Below are 14,863 nucleotides of genomic sequence, written 5' to 3'. Positions count from 1 at the left end.
ATCACACCACAGCCACATACACACCCACCGGAACTATACAGTATAGGCCAACATCCAGTCGGAGAGATGAAAGGTGTAGAAATGTGAATAATCTTTCATTGGGGTTGTTGACCTGCGTCTAAGCCAAGAGACGATAAAGAGGAAATACATAAGGTGATATATATATTATAATACAGTATAAATATACATTTACTGAGGCATCTGGGAGGAGAGAGTGAGAGAGAGTGAGAGAGAGTGAGAGAGAGAGAGAGAGCAGGGTATAGTGTGACAGAGACATTGAGAGAGAGAGAGAGAGAGAGAGAGAGAGAGATTGGTGGAGTGAGGTATACTCAGACTGGTGTTCTCTTCTCTGATTTGCTCATTTGGAGCTTGAAGCAGCTCCACAACACAAACTAACACCTGATAAACACTTTCATTTGATTCATAATTCATAAATTCAAACTTTTATCTTCACTTCTCTATCACTTCCATTGTGTTTGTGGATTATTCCAGCATCTGTGGCCATCGCACTGTCACAGGTAAGTCCAATTAATTGTATGTTTGGACAATATGTTTAACTTAATTTATTGAATTTGAAGTTATCAGGAGCTTTATTAACTGGAAATTATTTTGGGAAACATTGTAGAGATATTCATTTAAAAGTATCACGTTATGATTTAATTTGAGATATTTCAAAGAGTGTATTCAGCTTTTGGTTGTTTGAATAAATAATAAGTATAATACTTGATGATTAATTTGGTTGATAAATGCTATCTTTTATGTATTATTGGAAAAATGTAAATGTTGAATAAAAATGAGTCTTATAGCTTTGACTCACTTGTCAGCTGAAACCAAAGACTTCCAATTTCATCTCATAGTTCAAGTCCTAAAAACAAAAAGAGCTTCAATGTTTAATTTGTAATAAATTCTACAAATGAAATCATCTTCAGCCGTTCAAACTCCTTTTAATGAAGAACTTCCTGCGGGCAGATTCAGCACGACCGTGTGTGTGTTCATGGAGTTTTACTGTCCAAAGAACTATGCACATCCTAACAAACTATGACATGAGTCTGACATGAGGATATAAAATGTAAAATTAGGATTTGATTTAAAAACAAAGAGTCTTAATAACAAATGCAAATGATTTGAATTGATGAACTGAATTCCTGCAACACAAATTCATATTGAACACCTGCTCTCATAAATAATCAACCCGTTCATATTTGTCTGTTTAGGTCTTAATCTTGTTAATTAAAGTTATAATCAGCTTTCTTTTTACAGTCATTACTAATTATTATATTTTGATTTATTTTATTTTTGGCATTTTTAAAATATTAATGAGATTAGAACACATTTCTGATTTTAATTTTCAGCGGCGGTGAGCGTCGCTTCATGGCTTTAAAAGGATTCACGTGAAACTCTTCAGTCTCCTTCAATGACATAAAGATCATATGACAATCAAATGTTATTACAATTATGAAACACTTTTAACTATTTAATGGAAGAAATAATAACTTAATAGTCTGTTAGTTGTTTTGAATTTTGAGCATCATGAAAAACTACAAATAAATATGAATATACTGTAAATGTCTCCCTGTGTTTTTAGCTGAAATATGTTTGTTTATAAAAATACTGAAGGAAATTAATGGAAAGAAATATTATGGAGACAGTTTAAGAGTGGAATAAACAGTGCAATGATGATGAGGAGGAAGAGGAGGAGGAGGAGGAGGAGACAGAAATACACACCTGCAGTCAGATTTAAAGAGAAGGATTTTCATTATGATGGAGAGCAAAATAATAAAGAATTGTCAGTGTTTGAAATGTTTGAAGTGATATTCTGCAGTTTAAATAAGAAAAAGGACGAGACAATTGACAGAGAGGAAGGAAGAAAGTCAGAAAAGGGAGGAAGAAAGGAGAGAGAAAGGTCAGGAAGAAAAGGAAGATGACAAGACAAAGGAAGGAAGATAGAGGAGAATAAAAAAATGGACAGAAAAATGAAGTGATAGATGAAAATAGATAAAGAAGAAGAAAGAATGAGTGCTGAGAAGACTGACACTTTTCATCTTTTGGTGAGTGCAGATGAAGGTAGAGGGCTTACAGGAGGACGGGGAGACCGGCTTGGATGTCAGCGGTGGCGCCCCTGTGGGGTCAGCAGGCTCGGCGTGCAGCCCCAGCTCGGCGGATCGCTGCATGTCCCGGCTGCTGAGCGCCGTGGAGAGCGAGCTGGAGGCCGGGCGAGAGAAGGGCGACCCCACAGAGAGGGAGCTGAGGGTGACGCTGGAGGACGCAGAGCTGTGGAGGAAGTTCCAGAACATCACCAATGAGATGATTGTCACCAAGAACGGACGGTAACCATTACCACCAAGTGTGCCATCACAAGAGGCAGACAGATGTACTGAAGTATTCACAGTAAAAGTACTCACAGCAAGGAAGTGAAGAAAAAGTCAAAATTGAATCTCCACATCTGGAGATGCGATGGGTTTTTCAGCAACATCTGCCCAAATAAAGCATTGGGGATTAAACTATGGAAAATTTGCCAGAAAATAATAAATATATCAACAAAGTTCAGTTCTCCAGTTTGAGGATTTTTCATTTTTAAAGTGTTACATATTCTAATTCAGCTGGTTATTGATCACTTCACACTCTTCACGCACTTTGAGTACTTTTTCTGCGGACACCTGAGTACATTCTATTGCCAAGTCACATTTAATTTCACTTTTGCTTTTGACTCGTTCCTGTTGTTGTCCGATTGTGGTACTTTTACTTAAGTTTCCCGCTCACTCCCTCGGTGGGCAAACGCTCCATTTACACCTGCAGAACGCCACTTCAGAGACAGTTTCTGATGAAGACGAGGGACATAAATGAAGAGAAGCTTTGCAGTCTGTTTTTAGATATAGTGTAGGGCTGAATTCTCCCTTTGAAATCGTTACTTTAACTTTTCAAATAAGTCCTTGTTGGGTAAAAGGGGTGCTTGACAGAGTTCGAGGGATCCTTAACAAAGTGCCGGTGGTCACTGTGTGTTCCTGGGGTCTTTGATTACATTGTAGGGGTCTTTAAGGACATTATGCGGTACTTGTAGGGGTTCTAGGGGTCATTGAGCGAGGCATCAATGAAAAGGTCCTTAAGTGAGGAGATTCTATAGGGAAAAGAGAGAAGGTTCTACGGGTTCTTGATAGGGTGCTAGAGGTCTATGAGAAGGTTCTAAGGCTCATCAAAGTAAAAGCCTGAAAAGATGCACATTTACACAAAAACTACAATGATGTCGCCTTTTCTTTCATAAAACTCTAAATGTTCCGTGTGAACGCAGGCGGATGTTCCCGGTGTTGAAGGTCAGCGTGTCTGGCCTGGATCCGAGCTCCATGTACTCCTTTCTGCTGGACTTTGTCCCGGCCGACGGTTGCCGTTGGAAGTTCGTGAACGGAGAGTGGGTGGGAGCCGGCAGGGCGGAAGGGCGCGGCGAGGGGCGGGGTCACGGCGGCGTCTACATCCATCCAGACTCGCCAAACTTCGGAGCTCACTGGATGAAGGCAGCTGTTACCTTCAACAAGGTCAAACTCACCAATAAGGTCAACGGAGGAGGACAGGTACGCAAACACACACACACACAGGGCGGAAAGAGAGCCCCTCTCTCTTTTCTTTCCCCTCCTTTTTCCTGTTCCCTTTCTGGTTTCCCCTCCTTTCCTCTCTCCCTTTTCTGCTTTTACAACTCTGCAACTTTGTCTCTCCCCTGTGTTCTCTTCTTCCTCCTTCCCATTTCCATCTTACTCCTCTATCTCAACTTTGCCTCTCTATTCTACTCTTCTCATCTTCCTCTTCTTCTGTCCATTATCCTGCTCTCCATATCAAGAGCGGCTCTGTGTCTTCCTCTTAGTTTCTCTCTCTCCCAGTATTGTAGCGGAGTGGGCGAGAGACTACCGCCTCTAATTAGCCACTTCAGTCCCTCTCCTCGCTCACTTCACCTTGTCCGCCCCCTTGTAACCACGGGAACGGGATAAACAGCTCTTAATTGGCCGGCGGCAGTTTAATGCACTTCCTGTCGAGAGCCGTTCACTCTGAGAGGCCATCACACACACGCGCACACACGCGCACACACACACACACGCACACACACAAACACACACACACACACACACACACACACACACACACACAAAGAGCAGCACTACAAAATTGGCAATAATGTTGTTTATATTTACCCCATTATCCCTGTGCAAATATGACACACACACACACACACACACAGAGAGAGAGCAGTAATGCAAAGTTGGAACAGAGAGCTCAACCATAATGAAATAATTGCTCAGCTTATTTGTGCATTATGGTAATTATGTTTTTTACTGGGAAATTGATTTACCCATCATGCTTCAGATGTACAAGAGAGAGAGAGGTAAACTATATTCAAAAAGGGCCCACACACACTCCAGCTAATGTGGGCACTGCCAGGATAAACACACACGCACACACACACACACACACACACACGCACACACACACAGGGTCAGAGGTGGAGCCAGCCTCTCAATCTGAATAGAAAACAGTTTGTTTTTGTGTGTCGGCCTGGAGAACTCTGATTGGTTAATTGGGCCTCGTTAGCGAGGGGGGAGGAGGGGGGCTGAGTTGATGGAGAGATGGACAAGAGAGAAAAGAGACAGATGGATAAAAGAGTGTTTGGGCCAAAAGACAAAGATGGCTCCACTCCACAAACTCTTCTATGGACTGAGTGAGAGAGAGAGGGAGAGAGAGAGGGAGAGGGAGAGGGAGAGGGAGAGAGGGAGAGGGAGAGGTTCTCATGTGTAAAATTACACTTGGATTTGATTTGATTTTTGTTTGTCATTGTTTTAGGCTTCAGGCTTCAGGTGCACGTCCTTGTAGCTTTTGTGTGAAGTTAGGAGGTTTTGTTTGGACGTTTTGTCTTTCATACCCGAGTTCAGGAGGCACCTGACCATGCGCCATGGCTCGGTTCTCAGCTGACGTCGCTTTGAAACCAGGTTACTAGATGGTGAGGCTAGATGAGGGTGTAGGTGGTACAGAGAGTTATAGGATGCACAGGTGTGGACAGATAAGTCAAGTCCCAAGTCAACATTTGGGAGTTACAAGCCCGAAGTTAAAACGTTTGTGTTTCAAGTCCTTTGAGAACAAGTCAGTATGTCCTCTTCTTTTCTACAAAATAACCTGAAAATCTGCATTGTTCCACCCACTGATGTCACATCACGTCTTCACCTCTTGGCCTGCTCATGTGTCTTCCAGATCATGCTGAACTCGCTCCATAAGTACGAGCCGCAGCTCCACATTGTGTGCGTCGGCTCTCGCCATCGTCTGGTCTCCAACGTTTCCTTCAGGGAAACTCAGTTCATCGCCGTCACGGCCTACCAGAACGAAGAGGTACGGAGAGAGAGAGAGAGAGAGAGAGATAGAGAGAGAGAGGCTTTTACAACAAATGTACTAAGATGTTTGTTTTGTTCTGGTCTTTACAGATCACAGCTCTGAAGATCAAGTACAACCCATTTGCTAAAGCGTTCCTGGACTCCAAAGAGAGGTACTGTCTGCTCTTTGGTTCTCCCTTCTGCTGTGTGTGCTCTCAACGCTGTAGCCACCACGTCTGGGTTTCACCTTAAGAGTCCATTGTTCATAAGTTCTGACCCTTTCTTGCATACACACTGCTGACAGATTTTGTTTCATTCTCCACAGGAACCCAGGTGGGCGGGGCTTACCAGAGTCATCAGAGGGTCGTGTTGGGATTCAACCCTGTGAGTCAGTGAATTTGTCAGGAAAGAAATAAAGGAAATTTAAAAAACGAATCCTCCTCTTGAATTCTGATATATGCATGTGTGTGTATCAGGCTGGTCCCTGTGCTCAGCTGGAGGGGGCGGGGCTTTCCCCTATGGAGGCAGCCTCCCGCTAACATCACATCATCACCACGGTTACAAACACCACGGCTACCATGGGCGACACACACCCTACCCCCCCACCTACCTGCCTCACCGCTCACACTCCTCAGGTAACACACACCCATGGTACATTGGTCACATTGAATACATTATTGAATACAATTATAAATTCTAATAATGCAAAATTTGAACAATTCTTTAATTTCTCTGCCTGACAGTATGTCTGTCTGAAGGTGTACAGGTGTTATCGGATGGTTGGAATAACTCCCCCCCTCGTCACGCTTCCTCTTCCTCCTCCTCTTCCTCCTCTCTCCCCTTGACCAGCAGCGCTCCTTCCTCCCAGCATCCTCCTCTCAACTCAAGGTGAGGCACTGACAACTATCTGATCAGCAATGACCCGGAAACAATACAACTCAGAGCTGATGATCTGTGTGTGTGTGTGTGTGTGTGTGTGTGTGTGTGTGTGTGTGTGTGTGTGTGTGTGTGTGTGTGTTCAGTCAGTATCCCTGTCTGTGGACAGTTGGCTGCAGTGACCTAAGCCCCTCCCACTCCCCCTGCAACACGCTCCACGGACCAGTCAGCAGCGAGAGCCTCATACAGCCACTGAGCCACGGCCGAGTGGGCGGAGCCGGGTGGCCACCTGGGCCCACCCACTCTTTCTGAGGAGGGATGTGATTGGCTGTACGGCAAGAAGAAAAAAATGTTAACCATTACAGCAAAGTTTCATGCAACACAAACTATTTGTTGACAGAGTATTAGGGACACTGAGGAAAAATAACTTTAAAAGGAGATTCTGAGGATAAAGGAGTGATTGTAGAGAAAAAAATCGAAATGTTACATGAATAAAATCATAAAAAAAAACATTGGAAGAATGTTGTAATTACGAGGATAAAGTTGAAATAATTTGAGAAGTTGTAATGACTTTTCTTTCAACTTTATTCTCGAAATCTCTCTTGGAAATAGAAAAGGCCGCCCTGACACTATGTCGTACTTTACATTCAATATTTCCTTGTCCAGTTTGCTCTGTGATCAGTCAGATGTATTGTTTTCGAGTGTTTTTTTCTGTCGCATTTCTAATAGTTGCTCTTGCTGATTTAGTTGTTTTTACTTTCGGTGAATTTCTGAGAGTTAAATCACTTTTCAAAATATGTGACACAATAAAAAAACAATAACTGTTATCAATTGCAGTCTGGTAAAACTGTTCTTGTATAATCCCTACCGCCATTACATTTACAGTATGGCAAGTGGCATGTTGAGCCTTCATTCCTTCTCTAGTCTATGGTAAAAGAAAACGTAATGTCGTGCCAAGTGCCCTGTGAAAATGGTGTCACTGCTGCACCGCAGTAAAGTATAAATGTATAAAAATGTTATGAACTTTAAAGTAAGTGTAAGAGTAACTTTGCATATGCACCGTTTTGACAATAAAACTGATTTGCACGTGAATTTCCTGTGTATTCTTACTTTAAGTACACTAAACACTATTCACCAATCCATAAACACGATTTTTCTTCTTCTTCTTCATGTTATTGTTATAATTATATAGTTATAATTATATAATACTAATTTATGCTTAAAAGTACCGGTCAAATTGAGGTAATTTTCTGCTTATTTTGTAGTATTTTATTTTGATAGCCTCTTATTCTGAAAGCACTATCGGAAGTTGATTGTAACAAGCCGGACATTGTTTTGTGCGTCTAGAAAACATTCCGGGTTCACAATATTTGAATGAATTGACTCTCACCTAATATTAAAGGTATGTGCTATTGTGATACAAAATATATATTATTTGAATTTCTACTGAGTTTCTATTAATCTTTTAAACCCGGAATGCAGCGAAAATACATTTATGGTTATACATGCGCCTTAGATGCTAACGAGTTAGCCTGCGAGCTCGTAATCGCAGTTCCACGCTTCATGATACGTATGGAATCGAGCAACTAATTATTATTTTGTAAATTTGTCAGAAATGAACATTTACAGAATATTGACTTCCAAATCAGAACATAATAGGGAACATAATAGAATATCTTTACCGCCATTGCACAAGTAGCCAGTACGAGTGAGTGTGAATTCACTGTGTGATGCTTGCGACGGTTATTAGTGAGTTGTTGTCTGTCTGATAGTAACACATTACTCACAATAAATAGTCCAATCCTCCTTTTTTTCTACGAAGTGTGTAATGTGATGGGAGAAAGTTAACGGAGGCCTTTATTTTGAAAGCTTTGGATGAAGTCTGGTGATGTGATTTTCAGGTCTTAGTGGCTGCTGTGCCGGACAAGCGGGCAGCCATGGCTCACATCACCATCAACCAGTACCTCCAGCAGGTGACCTTTGACCCCCCCGGTGTTCTATTCTGTTGTAGATTCTACTCACTAGTAGAATCTCACTCTTCTTCTTCTTTGGTATGTTCTCTCCTGCAGGTTTACGAGGCCATAGACAGCCATGAGGGCTCCTTCTGCGCTGAGCTGCTGTCATTCAAACACCCGCACGTGGCTAACCCACGGCTGCAGGTGAGGCCCCGCCCCCTACACGCAACAGCAACACAGCCAGGCAACAGGCTGACTGTGTGTGTGTGTGTGTGTGTGTGTGTGTGTGTGTGTGTGTGTGTGTGTGTGTGTGTTGCAGCTGGCCAGTCCAGAGGACAAATGCCAGCAGATTCTGGAGCCGCCATATGATGAGATGGTTGCAGCTCATCTAAGGTAGGACAGCTGGGGTGGAGGGGTCAAATAGGTGTTGATTTTCACAGTGTGCTATCTCTCACCTTGTTTGTGTGTATGTGTTACAGGTGTACGTATGCTGTGTCTAATCACGACTTTATGGAAGCCTACAAGTTCCAGACTCTTGTAGTCCAATATCCTTCTTGATGAACTTGACACGATATGACTTGAGAGAGACCAAAACAAACTTCTGAGTACATTTGTTGTCAAAAAGCCACTCACTCACTCACTCACTCACTCACTCACTCAGCCATGTTTTCAATTCAAAAGCACGTCTCAGTCTGAGTCGGTTATAGATCCGTTCCTCTCCTTGACCCCACACATCCTTTCTGAGGGCGTTCCAGTCCCACAAAGAGGAGAACTGGTGAGTTTAGACAGGAAGTGCTGACACATTCAACGCTGACGTTTAGCCAAATCCTTAGGATGAAGATCAAGTGAGTGAGTGTGTGTGTGTGTGTGTGTGTGTGTGTGTGTGTGTGTGTGTGTGTGTGTGTGTGTGTGTGTGTGTGTGTGTGTGTGTGTGTGTGTGTGTGTGTGTGTGTGTGTGTGGGTGTGTGTGTGTGTGTGTGTGTGTGTGTGTGTTCTCTCAGGGCTCTGCCGGTGATGTTTGCCGTCACTCTGGACCTCAGGATATTTGCCAACAACGTAAGTCACATTGATAGATTATGACAACGACAGGAACGAACATCAGACAGCAACTGAAGATGAACGCAGTGAGAAGTAGGGTGAGGTGGCTGACCTTTGACCCTGTGTTTAGGCAGAGCAGCAGTTGCAGAAGAAAGGCAAAGGTCAGCTGGGCGACATGCTTGAGAAGGCAGCAGAGCAGCTGATGAGCTGCTTCAGAGTGTGTGCCAGCGACAAGTCAGTGCACACACACACACTCACACACACTCACACATACACACGTAAAGCCTGGTCGCTGCTGTAATGTGTGTTTTTGTTGTGTTTCTCAGTCGTGCAGGTATCAAGGACTCAAAGAAGTGGGGAATGTTGTTTCTGATCAATCAGCTCTTCAAAATCTACTTTAAGGTGTGAACTCTGTCGTCTTCATCACCATGGATACTGTAAATTGATGATTGATTACCCATTGACGACTGTGATCATTGTAAGAAGCTTCAGTTGTGTGTGTGTGTGTGTGTGTGTGTGTGTGTGTTGCAGATCAACAAGCTTCACCTGTGTAAGCCTCTGATTCGCGCCATCGACGGCTCTAACTTGAAGAACGATTACAGCATGGCCCAGAGAGTGACGTACAAGTACTACGTGGGCCGCAAGGCCATGTTTGACAGCGACTTCAAGCCAGGTAATACTGCAGTAAGACTATAAAGTACTCTCAAACAGATAATATTGCAGGAATACTGTGAGCCACTACAAACCAGATCTCTCTCTCTCTCTCTCTCTTTCTCTCTCTCTCTCGTTCTTTCTCGCTTTCTCCCTCTCTTGCTCCCTAGCGGAGGAGTATTTGTCGTTCTCCTTCCAGCATTGTCATCCCTCCAGTCAGAAGAACAAGAGGATGATTCTCATCTACCTGCTGCCTGTGAAGATGCTGCTGGTCAGAACTATTTATTTACTATTTGTTTACTCCACAGTGTAGACGGCTCCCAGTATAACCGGTTTGACTCCAGTTTGACTCCGGTGTTTCAGGGCCACATGCCGACTCACGAGCTCCTGAAGAAATACGACCTCATTCAGTTTGACGACGTCACCAAAGCTGTGAGGTGAGCATGGGGTTGAGGGTTGGATTCCCTGAAATGACATTAGCATTTAGCAGAGGTTTGTGACTAAAGCGAGTGTGTCCCAGCGAGGGGAATCTGCTGCTGCTGAACGAGGCCCTGTCCACACACGAGACCTTCTTCATCCGCTGCGGGATCTTCCTCATCTTGGAGAAGCTCAAGATCATCACCTACAGGAACCTCTTCAAGAAAGTGTGAGTGCACACACTGCTCAGGGGCCAGGTTCCTGTGGAGCCCCTCCACCTCTCGCTGACCCCTGTGACCCCGCCCCCGCCCCCGCCCCCGGTTTTTGCAGGTACCTGCTGCTGAGGTCCCACCAGCTCCCTCTGGACGCCTTCCTGGTGGCTCTGAGGATGATGCAGGTGGACGATGTGGACATCGACGAGGTGCAGTGTATTATCGCCAACCTCATCTACATGGTGAGGATGCACACTCGCACACTTCCTCACAGATTTGTAGGATATTCTAGACTTTCCCATGACTTTTCCAGATTCTATCCCCTGTTTGATGTAACTTTACATGAACATAGATCTTCTGCTTGTTCTTCCTCCTCTCAGGGTCACATCAAAGGTTATATTTCCCATCAGCACCAGAAGTTGGTGGTCAGTAAGCAGAATCCCTTCCCTTCTCTCTCTTCAATCTCCTAGACTACATTACCCACAATCCCCCACAGACCTTCAAGAAATATTGTTGTTTTTTAAAGTATATTTTGTACTGTAAAATGTTAAATAAAACAAGTCGTATTTGTACAGATTGTTGAAAGCTTTATTGTATTTGAATTATGAAAACAAAAATGACAAATCGGAGGCTGATTAGCCTGATTGAGATGTGTAACATTAAAAGCCTAAATTGACTGAATAATACCAAGAAGCAGGCCTGAATCCCCGCTGTGATCATCTTTGCTCCATTGTAAGTTATGAGGCCATTTGACGTTCAGCTGTTGTGAGTTTTAAAGATGGCGGCACGTGGTGTTACCAGTCTTCTGGATAGCTGAGGACTTGGGGGGTCAGATGACCCTCGGCCAGCTCCAGCCTCTGTCGGATCCAGGACAGGTAGCGGGACAGTTTGCTGAACACCAGGCCGCCGCTGCCGTCGCAATTTGCAGGAGCAGAGATCAGCAAGCCGGTCAAGAACACTGTCCCTTCCTTCTCCGTGGCAACTGGCGACCCTGGCAACAGCCCGTTGCATCGCCTGCTGCCGACCTCTGACCTCGAGGTACCATCAGGTTTCTGAGGCCGTTGTTGAATCTTTGAGTCGGTCGAGCTGTTGTTACTTAGTCCACTTTTATTATTGGCACCATTTGCTCTCCCTTGGGTTTTATTGTGGTTCTTGTGTCTTTCAATCTGATGTTCTTGAGATCCATTAAATCTCCCTTGGGTTCCATTTTGGCTCTCATGTCTTTCAATTGGATGTTCTAGGGATCCATTTGCTCTCCCTTGGGTTCCATTTGGACTCTTGTGTCTTTCGATTGGATGTTCTAGAGATCCATTTGCTCTCTCTTCAGTTCCATTTTGTTTGTCTATTCTTGGATTCTGGTGTCTTGGAGTTCTGTTTTGTTGGTCCCGTGTTCCATTCTGTGTCCCTGTAGCTCCATTTGGGCTCTCCTGGATTCTGTTTTGTCTCTCGTTTCCTGTTTGAGGCTTATTTTGAATGTGCCTTTCTCGTTTCAGACTCTCTTGTCCATTTTGGCTCCGCTCAGCTCCATTTCGACTGGTCATGCAGAACATCTTGTTGCTGAGTGGATGGGAGAGGTTCAGCTGTCTACGGCACTCGTCCAGCGTCTTGTATGTGAGGTTCCGCCTCTGTCTGTTTGCCCGTCGGCCAATCAGTGCCGTCCTGCCAAAATTCATGAGGATGTTCTCGCTGAAGTCCTTAGTGGGCAGGCAGAGATGGATGAGGGTAGGACCAAAAATCAGAGGTTGGACCAGTTGCAGGAGGACCAGGTCGTTGTCGTAGTGATCTTTGCTGAAACGGCTGTGGAAGTACAGAGCCTGAACAGGGACAGCCTTTGCCCCGTCACCTAGGAGACAAAAGATTTTTATACCTTTCTTCTACCAAGTCTGCTCTTATTCCAGATAGTAAGTATCATTTTATTCTAAAGGTATTTCCTCACCAACAACCACGTAGACAGTGGAGGGATGTTGGAAGACATATCCGGAGCCCAGGAGAAGACAGCTGGCAAGAGTCAGGACAGTGCGTCTCCCTAGCAACACACCACTGCACATCTCCATCCCTCTGCTGCTGACCAGGGACACCTGCACAAACAGAATAGAGTGAAATTAATCAAAATAAAACCAGCTGAAAATATTATCCAGAGCCTCAAAGTGCTGGACACATCCAGTTTGAGGTTGTGGGTTCAATTCCGAGCGTCTCAATGAAGTCTGACACCCTGAGCAAGGAATTAAGACCTTTATCTCATCAATGTACAGCTGTTGAAGTTTTGTTATTTTCATCAAGAGGAGACATGAACAAGATACCTTCAATGTCACATGCCAGAGGTCAAAGGTCAAGTCATCATCAAGTTTCTTTAGAGATGATTGAAGTCTGTATGATAATATTTGATCAAAGACTAAATTGTGTCTGTAACAAACAGTAAAAGTAGCAGCTGCAGTAGTGAATCTGCCACCCAGTGGTCAGACTGAGTAACTGCACCATTTTAAACATTCCCTGGTTTACATCGGCTCTGCATTTTGTGGTGTAGTAAACATGAATCTGTACACGATAATGGGTGGGAGGAGCCTACCTCCCAGGGGCAGTTTCCATGGAGACAGACAGCCTTGTTCAACTGGTCTGTGTCAGATGAGGAAGGAACTGTCCCACAAGGAAACTCCACTGAAGACATCATCATCATCACCATCATCATCAAAGAGATAAGCACAATTAGACAGACGGAGACACAGGCAGGCAGACAGACAGACAGACAGACAGACAGGGTTTTGAACCTTCAGGCAGACAGCTACGTTCATCGGAGTGTAGTCTGAATCCAGTCAAACAGGAGCAGGTGATGGAGTACAGGGACACTGTGCAGAACTGATGACAAGCGGTGGGACCTTTAGTGGCACACACAGGGATGTCTGAAACACACACACACAAACACTAATGTGTCTTAGTGGTCTAACCCGGTGTGTGATCACTGCAGGTTCACTGTTCTAACCTGCTCTGGTGGTCTAACCTGCTTCTGTCAGTTCTGCAGTGGGCGGTCGTCCACTCGCTCCCAGCTCACACACTGGTCCGTAGTAGGGGGGGCTGCAGGAGCAGTGGAACCCCCCCAACTTGTCAGTACAATTCCCCCCGTGGAGGCAGGGAAGTGGATCACACTGGTCACCATCTGAACACACAGAGACATTCAATTATCGATTGATCGGTTGATGTGACACTGATCAATCAAGTCTGAGACACAATAGAACAAAGAAGCTCACCTTGGTACACATTCCAGAAGGACATCTGCAGAGGAAGGAAACACAAACACAAACATACATTACTACTGAAAGATCCTGCTTAGATTCTATAATATTCTGCTTGTTTTGGGAGTTCGGACCGTCCTCTCATCGTCTTCAAAGTATTCCCGGGCCTCCTCATAGCTGCACAGCTCCTCCAAACACTCCCTCTCCAGGTTCCCCTGCAGGATCTCCTCCACCAGGAAGGAGTTGGCCCGTTTGGAACGCAGGAAGACACTCTGGGCCTCTGGGGGGAGCCGCAACGCTGGCAACACAGGAGTGAGGGTGAGACAAGGAGGAGGAGGAGGAAGACTAGTCTACATCTCAGAAGTTCCCCGATTTTCCGATAGTAGTAAAAATTGTCCTGTATGTGTACTTTGTCCTCCAGGTATATTTGAATCATTTACATGAAACAATAATAAGACATAACAGAGGAAACAAACATGCGGTGAAACCTGTGCGGATTAACCGAGACACGACAACACATCGGGACCAAACTCAGGGTCAGATTAAACACAGACACGTGACCCAGCGGACCCTGCTGCCTGGGGGGGGGGGGGGGGGAGGGGGGGCGGTCAGAGGTCAGAGAGCAAGGCACTTACCTGGTCCTTGGGCCAGAGCCTGAAGGAAGCAGGCGACGAGGGAGAGAGAGAGGATAAACGCTCCACAGCCGGGTGACATGACGCTACGGAAAAAAAGCGACACTGACTGACACACACGCACACACACACACACACACCCCCGCACACACACACTTTTTTTCCCTCTATTTTCCTTAAAATTATTGTTAGTTAATGTTGTTTCAAGGCTATTTTTCTGAATGTATTGTTAATAAATAAATACATATATAATAAACTATCTGCATCACAACACAAGCTTTAAATCAAAGTTTGATCTGGGGATTCTGTTTATTAGCGGGGGATTTTTCTGTTCAAAGTCATCACATTTTCAGCCAAGTAGGTTTTTCTTAAATACTTAAAAATCCAGCTTGTCCCCGTATTGGACTCTGGCCTGTCCTCATTCAGGTCCTCAGGCTGCTACAAAACAAGCAGCACCTTTGAACCCTGGTGAGGTTTAGGTAAATAAGGACAAATTCCTTCATGGCAGATTAA

The 14,863-nt window shown here is 44.6% G+C and overlaps 3 protein-coding genes and 1 long non-coding RNA gene across 4 annotated transcripts; 3 read left to right on the top strand and 1 right to left on the bottom strand.

The window, feature by feature from the left end:
- Positions 1–2,058: 2,058 nt before the first annotated feature.
- tbx19 (T-box transcription factor 19) lies at positions 2,059–6,530 on the top strand. Its single transcript, XM_076165841.1, has 8 exons — positions 2,059–2,327; positions 3,287–3,563; positions 5,227–5,361; positions 5,454–5,515; positions 5,668–5,726; positions 5,819–5,977; positions 6,086–6,230; positions 6,365–6,530. The coding sequence occupies exons 1-8, from the start codon at positions 2,059–2,061 to the stop codon at positions 6,528–6,530; spliced, it is 1,272 nt and encodes a 423-aa protein (XP_076021956.1).
- A 996-nt stretch (positions 6,531–7,526) lies between these two features.
- Positions 7,527–11,320, top strand: pcid2 (PCI domain containing 2). Its single transcript, XM_076165869.1, has 15 exons — positions 7,527–7,620; positions 8,120–8,191; positions 8,288–8,377; positions 8,493–8,566; positions 8,653–8,720; positions 8,909–8,948; positions 9,175–9,229; positions 9,342–9,445; positions 9,538–9,613; positions 9,743–9,884; positions 10,033–10,133; positions 10,226–10,299; positions 10,383–10,508; positions 10,610–10,733; positions 10,872–11,320. The coding sequence occupies exons 2-15, from the start codon at positions 8,156–8,158 to the stop codon at positions 10,959–10,961; spliced, it is 1,200 nt and encodes a 399-aa protein (XP_076021984.1). The 5' UTR covers positions 7,527–7,620; positions 8,120–8,155; the 3' UTR covers positions 10,962–11,320.
- On the bottom strand, positions 11,200–14,547 carry LOC143012636 (coagulation factor X-like). The gene is made up of 8 exons (XM_076165868.1): positions 14,354–14,547; positions 13,853–14,016; positions 13,734–13,758; positions 13,487–13,642; positions 13,257–13,388; positions 13,058–13,146; positions 12,428–12,569; positions 11,200–12,334 (listed from the first exon to the last, which is right to left on the bottom strand). Exons 1-8 carry the CDS (start codon positions 14,430–14,432, stop codon positions 11,286–11,288), a joined length of 1,836 nt encoding a protein of 611 aa, XP_076021983.1. The 5' UTR covers positions 14,433–14,547; the 3' UTR covers positions 11,200–11,285.
- LOC143012638 (uncharacterized) lies at positions 13,954–14,434 on the top strand. Its single transcript, XR_012965062.1, has 2 exons — positions 13,954–14,036; positions 14,140–14,434. It is a non-coding gene; the product is annotated as an uncharacterized LOC143012638 (long non-coding RNA).
- Positions 14,548–14,863: the final 316 nt, after the last annotated feature.

The sequence above is a fragment of the Genypterus blacodes genome, unplaced genomic scaffold, assembly GCF_046128005.1.
Source record: "Genypterus blacodes isolate CSIRO-AG114 ecotype Tasmania unplaced genomic scaffold, CSIRO-AGI_Gbla_v1 ptg000152l_1, whole genome shotgun sequence".
Taxonomy (NCBI): domain Eukaryota; kingdom Metazoa; phylum Chordata; class Actinopteri; order Ophidiiformes; family Ophidiidae; genus Genypterus; species Genypterus blacodes.
This window is presented reverse-complemented; position numbering and strand designations above follow the sequence as displayed.

Coding starts and splice junctions, on each gene's coding strand:
- tbx19 (XM_076165841.1), top strand. CDS start 2,059: ATGAAGGTAGAGGGCTTACAGGAGGACGGGGAGACCGGCTTGGATGTC. Junction 5,362..5,453: donor CGGCCTACCAGAACGAAGAG/GTACGGAGAGAG, acceptor TGGTCTTTACAG/ATCACAGCTCTGAAGATCAA. Junction 5,978..6,085: donor TCACCGCTCACACTCCTCAG/GTAACACACACC, acceptor TCTGCCTGACAG/TATGTCTGTCTGAAGGTGTA.
- pcid2 (XM_076165869.1), top strand. CDS start 8,156: ATGGCTCACATCACCATCAACCAGTACCTCCAGCAG. Junction 9,230..9,341: donor TCAGGATATTTGCCAACAAC/GTAAGTCACATT, acceptor CCCTGTGTTTAG/GCAGAGCAGCAGTTGCAGAA. Junction 9,614..9,742: donor TCTTCAAAATCTACTTTAAG/GTGTGAACTCTG, acceptor TGTGTGTTGCAG/ATCAACAAGCTTCACCTGTG.
- LOC143012636 (XM_076165868.1), bottom strand. CDS start 14,432: ATGTCACCCGGCTGTGGAGCGTTTATCCTCTCTCTCTCCCTCGTCGCC. Junction 13,147..13,256: donor ACGTAGCTGTCTGCCTGAAG/GTTCAAAACCCT, acceptor TGATGTCTTCAG/TGGAGTTTCCTTGTGGGACA. Junction 12,570..13,057: donor ATGGAAACTGCCCCTGGGAG/GTAGGCTCCTCC, acceptor CTGTTTGTGCAG/GTGTCCCTGGTCAGCAGCAG.